This window comes from Desmodus rotundus, chromosome 1 (assembly GCF_022682495.2).
Source record: "Desmodus rotundus isolate HL8 chromosome 1, HLdesRot8A.1, whole genome shotgun sequence".
Classification (NCBI taxonomy): Eukaryota; Metazoa; Chordata; class Mammalia; order Chiroptera; family Phyllostomidae; genus Desmodus; species Desmodus rotundus.
In genome coordinates this window covers 6,545,423-6,560,822 of record NC_071387.1, presented here as the reverse complement: position 1 = coordinate 6,560,822, position 15,400 = coordinate 6,545,423, and the positions used below count along the sequence as shown (strand labels likewise).

Genomic DNA, 15,400 nt, shown 5'->3' with positions numbered 1-15,400 from the left:
AAACAAAAAGATTTTGACAGGAAGACAGATTTCAAGTCAATATAAAACCAAACTTCCTGCCATCCGAGTGGGCCAGGCTGCTGTGGGGGTGGCCAGCTCCCTGTCAGCAGAGATCAGCCCCCGATCAGACCCGTCCTCGGCGAGGATGCTGTACAGGGAGTTCAGCTTCAGGTGAGGGGTTAATTTAGACACCAGGACCGTGAGGCCCTTCCTGCAGGAGGCCCCTGTGGATTGTTCCAGGCTCCAAATGGACATTTAAGGGGCTAAACACTGGTAACAAGTGTCTCCCGGGGGCTTCAGAGAGAGCTATAGGCAGGGAGACAGCGTCTCCCAAGGGCACACCCTCCACCGCGGGGAAGCAGCTGCCCAGCTCTGGGTACCACAGCAACATGTCGTGAGAATCCTGAAAGCCACCACTGTGAGAGTGACATAAAGGCCTGCAGCTGCAGCATCTTCCCACCCTTGGCCATGACCTTTCCTCCCCCCTCCAACCCCGACGCGGCATCTGTGCTGGGTGCCTCCGTAAAGACAAGACAGGGGGGCGAGGCTTCGTAATAGACTCATTTCTGACCGTATCTGTTATTACTGATGTTTATGCATGCCCATAACATCATTTTTTAAATTTATATATGTAATTGTACAATAACTAATTTACTAAAAGGCAGATAATTTAAACTTCATACTTTAAGAATTTAAGTTAGATACTTAATTTTAGAAAGTGTGGAACAGCTTTGTGATCTGAAAGGAAATTAACCTCTCTGAGCCTCAGGCTTCTCTGAAGCGGAGGTAATTCTTCTAAGCCGCTGAGAAGTAGCTTATGATCATGAAAAGTGATGAATGAACAAAACAGGGCGATGATCATAACTACAAGGAGGAAATGGTGGAGATTACATTGTTACAGAGGTTAAGTGCTTAAAGCAGCATCTGCAGAGTCCTCACTTATTAAACAGCAGCTGTTACCTTTTCTGTATCCTTGTGAACTTGCTACATGGTAACAGAGCCCATAGATTTCACCAAAAGTACAACCAAAAAAGAATACGTATGCTTTAAAAACACACCCCCGAGGGGTTCAGTCTGATCTCTTAGTTTTATAGACAAGGAAACTGAGGCCTGCAGAAGCGATGTGCTTGCCCAAGGCCACGCAGCTGGTCAGTGCACTAGACCTAGAACCCAGACGTGACCCCTAGTCCAGTGCCTTTGCACTAAGCCAGTTACATTTTATTAAAATTAAACTCTACCAGTGTTATTGGCTGGCCCTTACCACAGATTTCCAAAAATATAGTCCTGGGTAAATAATGATGAAAAATTGTATGATTAAAAGAATGTTAAATTCTGCCTATCTGCCTCTGTGGGAAAGGATGTGTGCTTCGTGGTGACTGTGTAAGGCTTGCCTAAAAACAGAAGGGAAAAGCAAAGTTCTGAGTTGCTTCTGTTTGTTGAAATGTAAAATCCAAAACAAGAGTACCAAGTCCCTTTCTGAAATTTTCATCTTTAAGGTTGCACAGTTTAGTGGAGGTATCAGATGGAAGGGGTTTTGTGATTTGCCAGGAGATTCTTTGCCTTCAAACCTGAGAGCCGTCTCACTCGGGGGCCCCACCTTGCACCAGCCAGACACGCAGCTCAGATCTCTGCTTTCCTTTCGCATAACGCGGCAGCCACGCTTCCCTGTCGGCCTTTGCTAAGGAGAATAAGGCTTTCCTGCTATTCCTGGTTGTGCTGTTAAGCCATAATTCTCTCATTATTTCCTTGTTTACCATTTTCTTGTCTATACTTAATCATATTACAAATCGTTTCCACGAGTGAATCTCTCCTTCCGCTTCAGGCTGTTTCGCTCTATCCCATCAGCCTCCGCCTAATTTCCTCAGACTTAACCCCTTGAGGGCCTGCTCCTTTCAAGGTCGTTATTAGGAAATCAAGAGCCTTTGTATTTTAAGTGTAGCAAAACCTTCTTTGAAGGGAGATACAATACGGATTAAATGTGCCATCACCATTTTTTTTTGGTTTTGCAGTAACCTAAAAGCCAGCTCTACAAGATTATTTCTTCATAAAGGGATTATAAAGAAAATTACAAAACAAAATCTACCTGTTGCTTGCCGAGACCCCTTGCCTCCTCTCCCTGCCTGTGCTGTATATGTGTCAACCTGGTCAGCCGCCGGGGAAAGGTGTGATGGAGAATACAGGCCGATTTACTCTGCACAGACTTGGGCAGCTACACAGGATCGCCCTGTTTTATTAAAATAACATTGTATTTTTCACTTACAGTTGGCATACAATGTTATATTAGTTTCAGGTGTACAACCCAGTGATTGGACCTTATATAACTTACTATGTAACCACCCTGATGAATCTCGTACCTCTCTGACACCACACACAGTTGGTACACTGTTATTGACTGCAATAGTGCCCTATTTGAAGTGTGAGATGAACTGCTTCTGCCCTGACTCTCTACAGTGCTGCTGCTTCTGAGGGCACACCACCCCTCCACGGGGTGCGGCAGCTTTTAGGCTACAGCATAGGCTAAGGGCAGGGACTTTGTCCTTGTACACACTGGCGTTCCGTGTGTTCAGGACGTGGCCTCGGACAAGTTGTTAGTGCCTCTGAGCCTCAGGTTCCTCATCTGTTTGATGGGAGTGTTGGAGGTGCCTGCCCGACAGGGTCCTCCCTAACATGAAATGAAATGACGTTCAAAACACTTGGTGTCAGGGCCTGGCATGTCAGTACCCAGCATGTCAGTACCCTCTGTCTTGTCGCTGCCATTCACAAAACAAAATAATCACTGTTACTTCATCAAACGGGATGCTGGGTACTGAAGGGATTGTGCCACGTTGTAAAAAATCCAGTGTGCCCCACAGAAGCCCAGAGAGCCTGAGAATCAGTTCCTCTTGGGGTAGGAGAGGAAGGAACGTGGTTTGGTGGGCTCTCACAGAACTTGCATCTGCCCCATCATTCTGGGAACTAGAGACAAGCCCTCTGTCAGGTCAAAGCTTAGCAGGCTTGAGCTCGGACCAATCAGAGCTCTCACTGGCCTGCAAGAAGGGGGACCCCTCCCCCAGAGGTGTGGTTTCTCTGCCTGCTCTGGCACCATCCAGGGAGGATAAACCCCCGATTAATTTCTGGAAGAGGCAAGATGCTGAGGACCCCTCGCACCTAAGGTATAACCACACAAACCCAAACTCGCAGCAGAGCACTTGAAGCTCTAAGTGTGTGACAAAGTACAGATGAACAGTAGGCTGGCCACCTCTGCCTGCACTGTCTCCACCGTCCCCGGGCATCATCGCCTGGCCCCGACTCCATGGCAGCCTCCGACAGACCCTTTGCTTAGGGGGCAGCCTCGTAATTCCGATAGCTCTCTACAACCCCCAGCCCCCGGAGCACAGTAACCGCAGGCAACACAAAACCCCAGTGAGTGAGCCCCGAGGAGACCCTGCACGGAGTCACAGTGCCTTCATTCACCCACTCACCTGGCACCTTCCCGAGCGTGCCCACTGAAATTAGCTTTTTCCTGCTATTTGGGCAAGTGATTGATCGTTTCTCTCGTATTTTTGTCTAACAAGGAGATTTTACAGTCTTATATGGAGGAATACTGAAAACGTGTAGGTAAATGACTCTTGACACAGACGTAGGGCATGTTGGAAGAGGCTATCATCGTATTTATTTTTAAATACCAACGGAAATTTTAATTTTGCTTTCTTGAGAAATACACAAAATAACCTAAGATGGGAGGCAATTTCAAAAATTACATAAAAATCAGAAACTACTTAAAAGAAATGGCTGAGGTTTTTTTAAAAAACACACCAAAAACGGGTGTTCAGTCCTCTGTAGAAACCCCAGTCAAAACGGGGATTGAGAGGTGCTGCTTTTCCTCTGGTGAATGTTGACAAGACGCATACGGTTTACGGGCCCTGCCACCGCACTGTCTCGGGAGCGTTTTGAATGCCTCTGGGGAGGAGGAGGCTAGTGCTTGAACTGACTGGACAGCCCTTAGGAAAGCTGTAGAAGCTGATGACCTTCCTCGCCCAGAGAGAACCAGGCTCCAGGGCGACCCACAGGCATGCTTTCTGGGCTCAGGGAAGCGTGGTGGGCTCGCCGCGTTGGGTGACCAGGCCTCCTTTGCAGATGACCTCCCATCGGTGCCGGTGTTTGACAGGACGCTGCCCGTCAAGCAGATGCACGTGCTCGAGGCTCTGGACCTCCTGATTCTCCGAGCGGACAAAGGTGCTGCTCCCCTCCGGGTGCTGCTCCCCTCCCGCCAGTGGTCCCTGGGAGGAAGGGGAGCAGGTAGCCCTCTGTGACTGGCGCCAAAGGTCATGGGGTCTGACTGCGTAGGTCATGCCAAATGGCCAGCTCCTGGTGCCCAGCGCTCAGGGTTCCTGGGTGGCCCACAGGTTTTCTGAGGAGGGGACAGTGAAGGAGAGGAGGTAGGGGGTGGGGCATCCTTAAATGCATGGTTAGGTGAAGGCAGTGAGGGGATTCTCCCCAGTTCCGAGTCCTAACTCCTCTAGCACTAGTTTTCCCACACGGTCCACCCCCTCGGCTCTCCCGGGCTGTGTTGCTTTCCCACCCATCCCCTCCTCTGTCTGCCTCACCTCCCCAGGAAAAGATGCGCGTCTCTTCGTCTTCAGGCTGAGCACCGTGCAGAGGGGCATCGAGGGCAAGCAGGCCGCGCGGAGCAGGTGCGACTGCAGGGAGAACAAGCTGGAGAAAACCAAAGGTGACGCGCGGCCTCAGGTTTTGCTGGTTTGGGTTTAGACTGCCCCCGTTGCTCTGAAAATTAAAAGGAGTAGGGACTTGATTTTATTGGTTGGAGCTTTCCTCGGGAACATCACAAAGACAGCATCGCTGGTTCCCTTAGAGAAGCTTGAGCGACAGAAAGGCCTGCTGAGGGCCAGAGGACCTGCTCGGCCCTTGGAACGATCTTCGGCGGTGGGCCCGGCCCTGTTCGCAGGCCTGCAAAGGGACTCCCGGGTTTCACACTTCGGTTTCCGCAGCTCTGATCGCCCCTCACTTTGATTTATGCCGTGTTGTGAGTGAGAAGCTAGGACCACATACTCTGCAATACAGGGAATATAGCGTCCTTAATTTTCCTGTAACCCAACCCAGTTTTCATTCTAAGCCTCCGGTTTTCCAGGTGGCGGCAACGTTCTCAGTCGTCTTACTGGGTTATGCTTAGTTTCCAAGGCTCCTAGGTGCTGCCAGGCCACCAAGGCCTGGAGGCGTCCCACCTCTGGTCGCGCGGTCGGCATCCTTTGTTTCCCTTCCCAGGCTGCCACCTGTACGCCATCAACACGCACCACAGCAGAGAGCTGAGGGTTGTCGTCGCCATTCGGAATAAACTGCTTCTGGTCACGAGGAAACCCAGCAAGCTCAGCGGGGTGACCGACCCCTCCCTGTTATCTCCCCTGTCGGAGTCACCCGTCGAAGAATTCCAGTATATCCGGGTAGGTGTTCTCTTCAGACTGCTGCCCTCCTGGCCAAGATGTCAAGTCTTGGCCATGCCACATATGAACTAGGTGACCATAGGCAAGTCATGGGACCGTTGCGCCTCAGTTTCCTCATCTGTAATATAGAGTAATAGTCTTACCTACCTCATGAGGCTGTTGTGAGGATTCAGTGAGAACTGTGCCTGGCACTGTGTTAAGCACTCCGCAATGTCAGCGATTATTCCTGTTTTATCATTATCATCATTACATCACAGGCCAGGCCAGACTGTCTGCGGGCCAGCCAAGTTAGCGATTACTGTGACTTTTATCACAGGAATTATGATTACTCTAAATCACAGAAGAGGACCAGACTCCTTGAGGACTCACTCGGACCACCCTGTTGAATCACTTCTATAGAATTGTTTCCCGGCCCCTCTCCCGTGCAGGGACAGAGGTCCAGTCTTGAGGACAGGGTGTGGGAGGCCGAAGTCACCCCTACTGTCCCGCAGGAGCGGGGCTGCAGGAGCCTGGGGAGGGGGACACTCTTCCGAGTGGGGGAGGGCAGGGAGACTTGATATTAAGATGACCGCCCTGTGTCCCAACCCCTTTCTGCTACGCCACCGTCTGCCACACAGGAGATCTGTCTGTCCGACTCTCCCGTGGTGATGACCTTAGTGGACGGGCCAGCGGAAGAGAGTGACAATCTCATCTGCGTGGCTTATCGACACCAGTTCGACGTGGTGAACGAGAGCACGGGGGAGGCCTTCCGGCTGCACCACGTGGAGGCCAGCAGGGTGAGTGGGCAGCTGCAGGGCAGCAGGGCATCGAAGACGGCCAGGGGCCGCGTCTTCTGCCTGCCTGATGCCATCGTTAGGTTTCTTTACAACGACAGGCTGGCTGCCCTGTCGGCGTTCTGTACTACCTAGGCTGTGCCACGGGCCGTTGCCATTTTTGTAGGTTGAGATGGTTCAATCGAGTGTCGCGGCCCCATTGCCTTGTTCAGCTTTTCCATGTCTCCCCCTGCCATTCCTTTCTTCCCCAAAAAAGAGAAATGAAGCATCAAAAAGCTGAATCTAAATAAGTAAGTAAACGAGAGCATATGTTCAGTGAGGCATCCTGGAAGGGCCTTTGGAGAATGAATTTGCTCTGCAGACTCACAGCCTGGGGCCTAGGCGGCTGCGGAGGGTACAGCCCTGCCTCCGTCCCCTTGGAAAGGAAGAAGGGACGGGAGGAGAGAGAAAGACTGTTGTTCCGGAAGTTTGCATCCCCCGGCCTGAGCTGCTGTGATGCCCTGGGTTTGGATGAAATCTAGGGCCGCCTCAAACCTGGACAGAAGCTCCAGAGCTAACTGTGGGTCTGAACATTAGCACCCCTGGAGCAGGCAGCTGGTGACCTGCCTGGCCCCAGAGCTTCCCCGGCAGACGGTGACTCAGCAGATCGAAGAGCTCTTCAGCACACTGATCGCTGTGAAGCAGGGCGAGCCTGGTCACACTCGAGCCACTTAGAGTCCGCCCGCCCACCTAGGGACCAAGGACACCCGGAATGAGGAAGGCAGAGTTACACTTCTAAGAAATAAACTGCAACTTGTATTAGGACATGCCCTACATAAATATTCATTAAAATTGCTAATTACTGTATTAAGAAGACTGAACACTTCACAAGAGCAGGGTTTTAAGAAATAGAAAAATCCAGATCTAATTAGGAGGCCTTCTGGTCCTCAGCTGTTACCGTCACAGATCAGTCTGCTGTTCCTTCCCAGGAGATTGCTGGTGCCCGATCTGTCTGCTGTGGGCGTCACCTAAGAAGCCTCAAGAGCTACCAATGCCCTTGTCCCCCCTCAGAGATTTCGCTGGTCTTGGGTGTGGCCTGGGCTTCGGAAGTTTTAAATGACCCTCAGGTGATTCTAATGTTCAGACAAGTTTCGAAGCCACTGGTAGGTATGCAGGGCTTCTCCACTCTGGCCGTGTTGCCTAGAAAGCTGTAAAAGGGTCAGTGCTCTGCCCCTGTCCCCCCAGATCTTTTACATCAGAACTTCTGGGTGGGTGGTACTTGGGAATGGAACGGTTTAAGTCCCCCCACCCCTCCCCCACCCCAAGGAGATGCCGACATAGAGCTAGTAGAATGAGTCTGTCCTCAAACTCTCCGGAACTTAAAGTCTGGAGGACTTCCCCTCCATCGCCGCAGCTGGGAACCTCTAATCGCTTCCAGCCTCCGACTTCCAAGGAGGAAGGGCCCGAGTGCGCCTTTTAACCTTCTTGCCCCACCTTGGCCAGGTGGCCATTGGTTGTAGTGTTGTCCCCCTCACACCAAGAGGTTGGGGGTTCAATCCCCAGTGAGGGCACAGACCTAGGTGTTTGGTCCAAAAACTTCTTGCCTCTGCTTGCTTTTCACACCTCTCTGTGACCAGCCAAAGGGGCAAGAAAGTCATGGCCTGAAAGGTTTTGGTCCAGTCAGCCCTTTCCTTGGCAACTAGTTTCCTATGACTTAACCTTTTTCCGGTGATTATTATTTTTCTCTTATACTTACTGCCCTGATCATTCATTAGAGCGTTTGTGGATTTTTTCCAAGACGCATAAAGACCCAGGAAAAATTGGGTTAAAACAGTTTTTTTTAATAAAATGTATGTTTTGTTTTTCTGAAAGCTATGAGGAACAATTCTAAAATTTTCTCTTTTCTTTCATATGCTTTTTAAAAGAAACAGAGAAAGAAAGATACCAAGCTTTTTTCCCTTAGAGAAAATACTGTTTTTTAAATGTTTAAACCCTTCCCGAGCGGCAGAGACCTTAGACACAGGGACTCGCCTCGGCAGGGCTTTCCAGCCTCCCTGGGGCGATGAGCCCCGGAGCCGTGAAAAATTCTAACAGCGTGTCTTCACCCAGCTCTGTCAGAAGCAGGATCAGGACGGCTTTTCACTGTGATGTTCCTGCAGCTCCGCAGTGCTATGGCGACAGGAGAGAGAGGGGGCTGGACTTCAGGCCTTTCAGGCTACACGCACAGCTGCCTGCTGTGTACACCACCCCAGGGAGGGTGAGTGGGGATGGCCTAGCTTCCCGCTCCCCTTCCTCCTCTCCACTCTGCCAGCCCACCAGATTCTCATGTCAGGCTTCAACCCCACCTCCGGGTCTGAGACAGTCCTAGCTCCAGAGAGGAAGTGCTTACGAAGCACCAGAACAGAATTCTGAAAGTCAACATCAAGTTTGTCTTACAACTGGACTCCTGTGACCTACTGCCCCAGCTCCAGCAGCCAGCATTGGCCTCCTTCCCAAAAGCAAGGGCTGCTCTGGAAGGAACCACGGACCTGGCAATGGGGTCAGGTCTCTGGCTTATTCTCTGGGCCCAAGTCCCCAGTGGTTCCCATCTGGAAGCTCACCCCTGAATCTCACGGGAAGGCCGGACACTGCCCCAACAGGGGCTTCCTCCTCCAGCTGGGGCTGGGAGGGCAGGGAGCAGGCTTCGCTTCTTACAGGTCTGTGTTTTGAATTTTCACAACCACTGTGTGTTACTTTTATCATTTTTAAACCCAATAAAATGAACTACTTCTTTTTAATCAAATAGAAGTTAAAAAGCCAACGCTATGTCCTACATTAGACCTACTGTACCAGCATCTCTAGGAGTGAGAACCCAGCAGATGCGTTTTGTTGAAGCTCTCCTGTTGACTCTCATGGCCTCACCTGGTCAAGAAACAGTGTTGCAGAGACTGACTCCTGCCAGGCCCCTCCACAGGGCGGAGACAGACTTACAAACTCACATGTTGGAGCAGGAAGTGGGTCTCCCCAAGCTGTGCTAAGAAAGGTCTGACAAGGTGGCTAGTCCTCAGGAGGAGCCTGTGAGCTCCAGGCTGTGGTTTCTGCCTCTGACCCCGGCCCTTCCACCTCTGACCGTGGCTGGAGCTCTGCCACTGCCCACCGCACAGCCTGAGTCTCTGAAGACAGCTGAGCTTGTCTGCCCCTCAGCACAGTCCTGGGATAGTCCCCTGAAGGACCCACCTGATATCAACTACCGTCCTCCTATCTTCTGCCACCATGCACAGCCCTGGGCCTGGATAGCTGCCTGAACTTCCTCCACCCCTATCACCGCCTCGCCGCCCCCCTGTCCACTGCCACCCCAAACACACTCACAGGCCTCACCTCTACACTGCCGGGCGTCCAGCTCTGCCTTCCCCGCCGAGGTCCACCTTCCCATCGTCATCATTACACAGCACCTCCGAGTGACCTGGCACCGGGCCGGAGCACTTTGTAAGCAGCATCTCCCAAAGCCTTCCTGACAGCCTGGGGAAAGTGCTGTGCACGTCCCCGTTTCTGCAGAAAAGGAAACTGAGGCTCAGAAAGGAGGATTGGCTCATTCACCCAAAACCGCACAGCTGGTAACCATCAGGGGCAGACTGGAACGTGTCAGACTCTGAAGGCCAGGCCCCTAGACCCAGCGTGCTCTGGCGTCCAGAGCCACACCACAAGGCATGATGGGGACAGCAGGTCCCAACTACACAGCCAGTGCCCCTGGCCACTCCCCTGCAGAAGTTCAAGAGGTTCACAGTCGGGCAGAGTGAACTCATACGTGCCCACCGGCTGGGCTAAGTGTCGTCAAAGTGACAAGTACTGGGACACCTGAGGAGGAAGTGACTCTAAAGGATGGGGACAGGAAGGTTCTTTTTAGGGGCCCCTGGGGCTCAAGGGCTATTCCCTCATGTCCAGCAAAGCAAGTGTTGTTGTCACACCAGTTCACAGATGGAGACCTGAAGCCAGAGGTTAGGCCATTGGCCACAAACCACAGAGACAGCAGGTGATGCAGGCAGGATTTGAACTCGGGTCTCACTGACCAGAGTCCATGCTCCTACCCACTCCCCACCATGACCTCCCGCTTTTTTGGATATGGAATCTATTGCATTGCCTGATGTTGTCAATTTAGAGATTTTAAGCACCGAGTAAAATTTGAAGCTATTAAGGTGGGTATTTTTCTAAGTGCGAAAAGAGTCAAGAAGTGGAATAATCTGAAGTGGGAGAGAGGACAGGAGGGAGGAGACGTCACGTGTTAGAGCCTGTGGAGAAGCGGCCAGAGAGAGAGGGGCATGGCCAGAGGCCTCCAGTCTGGGGGAGAAGGGGGTCTTTGTCTGTTTCCCTGAGGGCTTGGGAGGCCAGGCTGCAGGCGCTGAGAACACAAGTGAGAAGCGCAAGAGGCAGGCGATTTTTAGAGGGTCAGCATCTGGGAAATGAGGAAGAAATGAGGACATCGTCAGATTGAGCATGAATCCTTTTCTCAAACGCGGAGACTGAGGCCCAGGGAGATGGGTTCGCCCGGATCACAGAACTCGTTTCGCCGACACCCTTTTCATTCACTGAGTCAGGCCGCCTCCCTTGACGTGAAGGAGAGACAGGACAGAAGAGAAGACAGGCCACCGTGATGCCAGGATTCAGAGACCCTCCCTCTGCGTGTGAGGCAGGAGGGGCCCAGCAGAGTGCAGGAGTGGGGAGATCACACAAGACCCAGCAGCCCAACTCCAGTCTCGGCTGCGGCACTTACTAGCGGAGGGGCGGGAGTGGCTTCACCTCTCCAAGCCTCACCTTCCTCACCTGGATAGTGGGAGCAGAGCATCTCCTCTCCGGAGTTGACATGAGAGTGGAATGAATGACCCACGGGAAGAAGCATGGGGAGCTGGGGCACGTTGCATAAATGCATCATTTTGCGAGCGGGAGCCGAGATGCCTGCCACAGAGCTTCTCACAGGGATGGGCAGGGGAGCGGGGACGTCTTGGGAGGAAGAAGGAGCTCCACCCCTTTCGACCATGTGTTAGAACCAGGCCCCTATGCCACTGGGGTGCCGGAGAGGCGGAAGTGCTCCGAGGGCCCTGAGTTCACAGAGCGCACAGAGCCTCCGCAGGGCACTGGCGACTCGGGAAGGGCGCCCCTGTCCAGCCCGCCCGCGACCACCGCCCGTTGCCATTGCAGGTTCATTTTGTTGCAGCTATTGATGTGTACGAGGACGGCGAGGCCGGGCTGCTCCTGTGCTACAACTGTAAGTGAACCCGCGTTCGTCTCTTCATTTGCTGAAATTCAGTGTCCTTTTGGGGGGCCAAGTTAAAGGGACTTAACCTGAGATTTACCTAATGTATCGCTCCCGTGGCCTTAACTGCACTGCAGGGAGCATCTAAAAATTGCATTCCTACCTGGGCCTTCCCGTGCGCCCCAGACCTATGGCCCAGTCACCAGGGTGTGGGGTGTCACAGTGAGGCCAACAGTCCCATCCACGTGCCTGGCGCTGTGCTGGGGACGCTGTAGTCATCGTCCCTCTGATTGTCAGGCACCACCGGCGCCTGTGGTTTGGAGATAAGGCAGCTGAGGCCGGGAGAGGTGAACCGCCTTTGTCAACACCACGCAGTTCCCATTCCACTTTTGCTGTCTCTCAGGTGCTAGTGAAGTCAGCCTCTACCTGGGTCCCCGGTGTCCTAGGTAACCAGTCAGGTGGCAGGGTGGGCTTGGCAGACCAGAAGTGCCAAATAGAGTCTTTAAGGATTTCCAGCATTTCAAAAGCTAATATGATAGTACAATAAAAAGGACCTTTTATGGCTAAAAGTAGTCATGTGTTTTCATGGTTGTGGCTGCGCAGTCTAACTAAAACAGGGAAGCATATTTTTTCAGCCTAGAATTGAATTAATGTAGAGTGGCAATGCTAGTTATGTCCCGTGGGGCAGATGTTTTAATTGATTAATCTTTGATTAATAAGCACGGGAAAGCCAACTATTAGTAGAGAAGTGTGTTTGGAAAGGATCATCCTTCAGAACTTGAGATTTACGGGGATACGTCGGGAGAAGGCAGCCACACAGAGGAGCCCCTCGCACAGTAAACCTCTCGTGCAGGAGATTTGGGGCTCAGCTCTGTCTAAACCCTCCTCGGAATAACCAGTCTTAACAGAACGCTGGGTGAGGAGGGCGGCAGGGACAGGCCAGCATGGATCCTAGATGCCAGTGCTCGGATGGCCAGGCCACTGCTGCCCTCTGTCCTTGGTTTCTGGGGACAAGGGGCACCGGGGTCACGTGCTTAAAGTCACTTCCACAAGATGTTAATCTCTTTAAAGTGTGCTCTTTTCACTTACCTGAAAAATCTGTGAGAAAAACTTGTGACAGAATGCTTTAAACGCCAGTGTAGATTTTTTTCCTTTTAACTTCATGGAAGGATGGGCAGGGTTTTAGGTGGGCAAGAAGTTGCGGACAGAATGGTAGGGCAGGTTTTTAGAATGAGTCCCCAAATGAAAGGGAAGTGTGAGCGACACCCACTCTGGACCACACTTGAAGCCCGGGCTACTCAAGCAGGCAGCGTGGCGGAACGGCTGCCCCGTGCCAGGTGTGGTCCAGCGGCCATTTCCCCTGGGTTCATGCATCTTCGGGTCTCATCTCAGCCGGGAACCGGCGTGCATTGGTTTTCCCAGACCCACCAGGCCATCAGAAGGTGACCTCTGCATCTTTAGACCCCACGTGGGTCAAGGCCTAGGCCATCCCAGAGGTTCCCAGACCCACCTCATTCTGTCCCAAACTGTGTCACTTCCTCCCGTGTCTTTGGACCAGGAACGCAGCTTGGGTTTTCCACCTTCCTCTTTGTCCCAGAAGGTTGACGGTACGCAGTGAGCAAGCCCCGGGGAGCCAGTTGGTTTTCCCACTTCCCAGGGCACTTCTGTAGTCGGCCCCAGGCGCTCCCTCACTTGCTTTAGCCCCTGTTCTTGTCCTGGTCCCAGATCCCGTGCAGCAAAAGCCCTTTCAACAGGTGCTAAAGGATGATATTGTTCCCCCCAAATTTGAAGCTGATTTCTACCATTTAAGTCCATTCCTTCCTGTTGATAAACAAAACAAAATAAAAAGTAACTTCTATCAATCAGAGTTTGGTATAGAGAAATTTTTATCTCAGGTGTGATAAAGATGAAAACATTTTATAATATCTATTGTAACTTCTAACCTCTAATGCATGTTATTTGAGAGAAATGCATTCACAAGATAAACTTTCAGTGGGGGGAGTATAACTAGGATGATATGTGAGTGACATTCTTATTTTTTTTGTAACTAATCTCTATTTTGAGCACCAGGGTCAGTCTCTGCTTAAAAACAGAAAGAAAAGAAAATTCAGCTGTAACCTTAGCACGCAGTAATGACCTCACCTTTGATACGGATAATCAATTTCGGCACAAAGGGCAAAGTCTGTGTTGGCTGGTGTTTTAAAGATAATCAGACGAGAAAAACTAGAGAAGCTCACCTACACCCCCATTCTCGACGCAACTGCATGCAACCCCACTACGTCTTAACTTCCGGATAAACGATGTTAAGGGCGCACCCAGCTTCTCATCACCATTGTGGGGATCAAACAGGATTATTCACGTAAAGCCCGTACGCACCGCCAGGCAAGGCAAGGTTTTATTTTCCCTGTTTTCCAGACTCATCAGAATATTAGTTCAAAACCCAGTGTTTAACCTGTGTAGACTTTTCTACATGCATAAAAGGACTTTTCTCCAAAGAAATGTGTTTCAAATTGGAAATAGTGTCTGTCACCCTGCTCTCCACTGGCTGGATGGGGAAGGTCAAAGGCATCATAGATTCTGAGCTCCTTCCCGTGAAGTGCGGTTACCAGAGTCCGGCCCCCCGCCCTGGCGCCCTGGCTGCGCTTTCCCACTGCAATGAACGACCTTCTCCGAGCCCGCCCAGCCGGGGGAGGCTCTGCAGACGCAACAGCAAGGGCACGGCCAGGGTCGTCTGAGCTCCCAGATCAGTTTAACATGAGTGGTACTTAAAACGGGTAGATGTTATGTTATATAAGTTGTATCTCAATAACGCCATTTTAAAAAATAATTTAAAGATAAAACTGTATGGCTAAAACGACGGGCTTCTGGAAGAAAAGGTGCCTCCGCTTCTGCGTGAACTTCCTCCCTGTGAAGAGGCTCTGAGTCACCTGGGCTTGAGTTCAGCGTTCAGAGCGGCCCAGAGCAGGGCAGCTGAAGTGACCTGGCCTTAATCTAATGCCGGCTCAGGCCCACCAAGGTGAACCAGGCCTAGGGCTCCAAGTTTCCATAGTAAAACGTGGGGAGGAGGGGGACTATATCACTGTCACCACCCTTGTCCTACTGACCAGGCTCAGTGTGTGACACACCTCGCAGAAGGGCTTGCTCCCTCCGAGGGCTGCCACGCGCGTCCCTTTCTCTCTGCAGTCAGACAGACCTGTGTTCCCCGCCCCGTAGTGCTTCACCTCTCCTGGCCTCAATGTTCTCATCTGTAAAATGAGCGTAGAAATGGCGCCTACTCTGTCAGACTCCGCAGATTACACGGGGTAGTGCTTTTACAGCTCGGTGCCTGGCACGTGGCAAACTCTCCCGAAGTGACAGCGACGATTGCTGTAGTGGTACCGACCCTGATGAGAATCTGGCCTCGTGACAACATTCGCACCAGCCGCATGTAAAGAACGAGCAGATAGGATGCTATTCCCGTTGCCTGTTTTTCGTTTTTCTAATTGCAGTGGTCTAAGTATTGTCTCTAACAAAAAGGAGTCACTATTGTTTCGTTGCAGACAGTTGCATCTATAAAAAAGTTTGTCCGTTTAATGGGGGCTCTTTTTTGGTTCAACCCTCTGCGTCAGATTTCCAGTTCTGTTGGAACCAGGCTCCTTACGCAATCGGTAAGAAAATCCGGTACCGTAACCCTCTTCCCCACGTAGATTCGTCTGAACTGCTCCGCCCTGTGTGAGCCAACTTTCTGGCTCACTGCGAAGCTGCCGTAAATCACGTGACTCTGGGAACTCACTGTTCTTCTTCTGCCTTAATTGCTTCTATTGTTCCCCTTTGGGAACTAGCCTCTCCACCGCTCCTCCCGGTTCTCAGTGACTGGGTGTGTGCCCTTTTGAGATCAGTGAAATTTCAGTCTTCGGGACCAGGCTACCTTTCAGCATCCTTTCGTTTCTGGGCCTCGCTCACCACTTTCTAAAATTCAGGAGCAAAATGTCCAGTCCCAAGAC

General features: G+C 51.6%; 1 protein-coding gene across 4 annotated transcripts in view; it reads left to right on the top strand.

Annotated features, from left to right (window-relative positions):
• Window positions 1-15,400, top strand: part of GARNL3 (GTPase activating Rap/RanGAP domain like 3) — a 120,834-nt gene that overhangs the window by 98,381 nt on the left and 7,053 nt on the right. For all 4 annotated transcript variants that reach the window (XM_045197043.3, XM_024562127.4, XM_024562129.4 and 1 more), the window contains 6 exons: window positions 4,117-4,215; window positions 4,595-4,711; window positions 5,263-5,438; window positions 6,056-6,214; window positions 11,363-11,429; window positions 14,957-15,064. In XM_045197043.3, coding sequence (XP_045052978.1) covers window positions 4,117-4,215; window positions 4,595-4,711; window positions 5,263-5,438; window positions 6,056-6,214; window positions 11,363-11,429; window positions 14,957-15,064 — 726 coding nt within the window. The remainder of the gene's footprint in view (window positions 1-4,116; window positions 4,216-4,594; window positions 4,712-5,262; window positions 5,439-6,055; window positions 6,215-11,362; window positions 11,430-14,956; window positions 15,065-15,400) is intronic.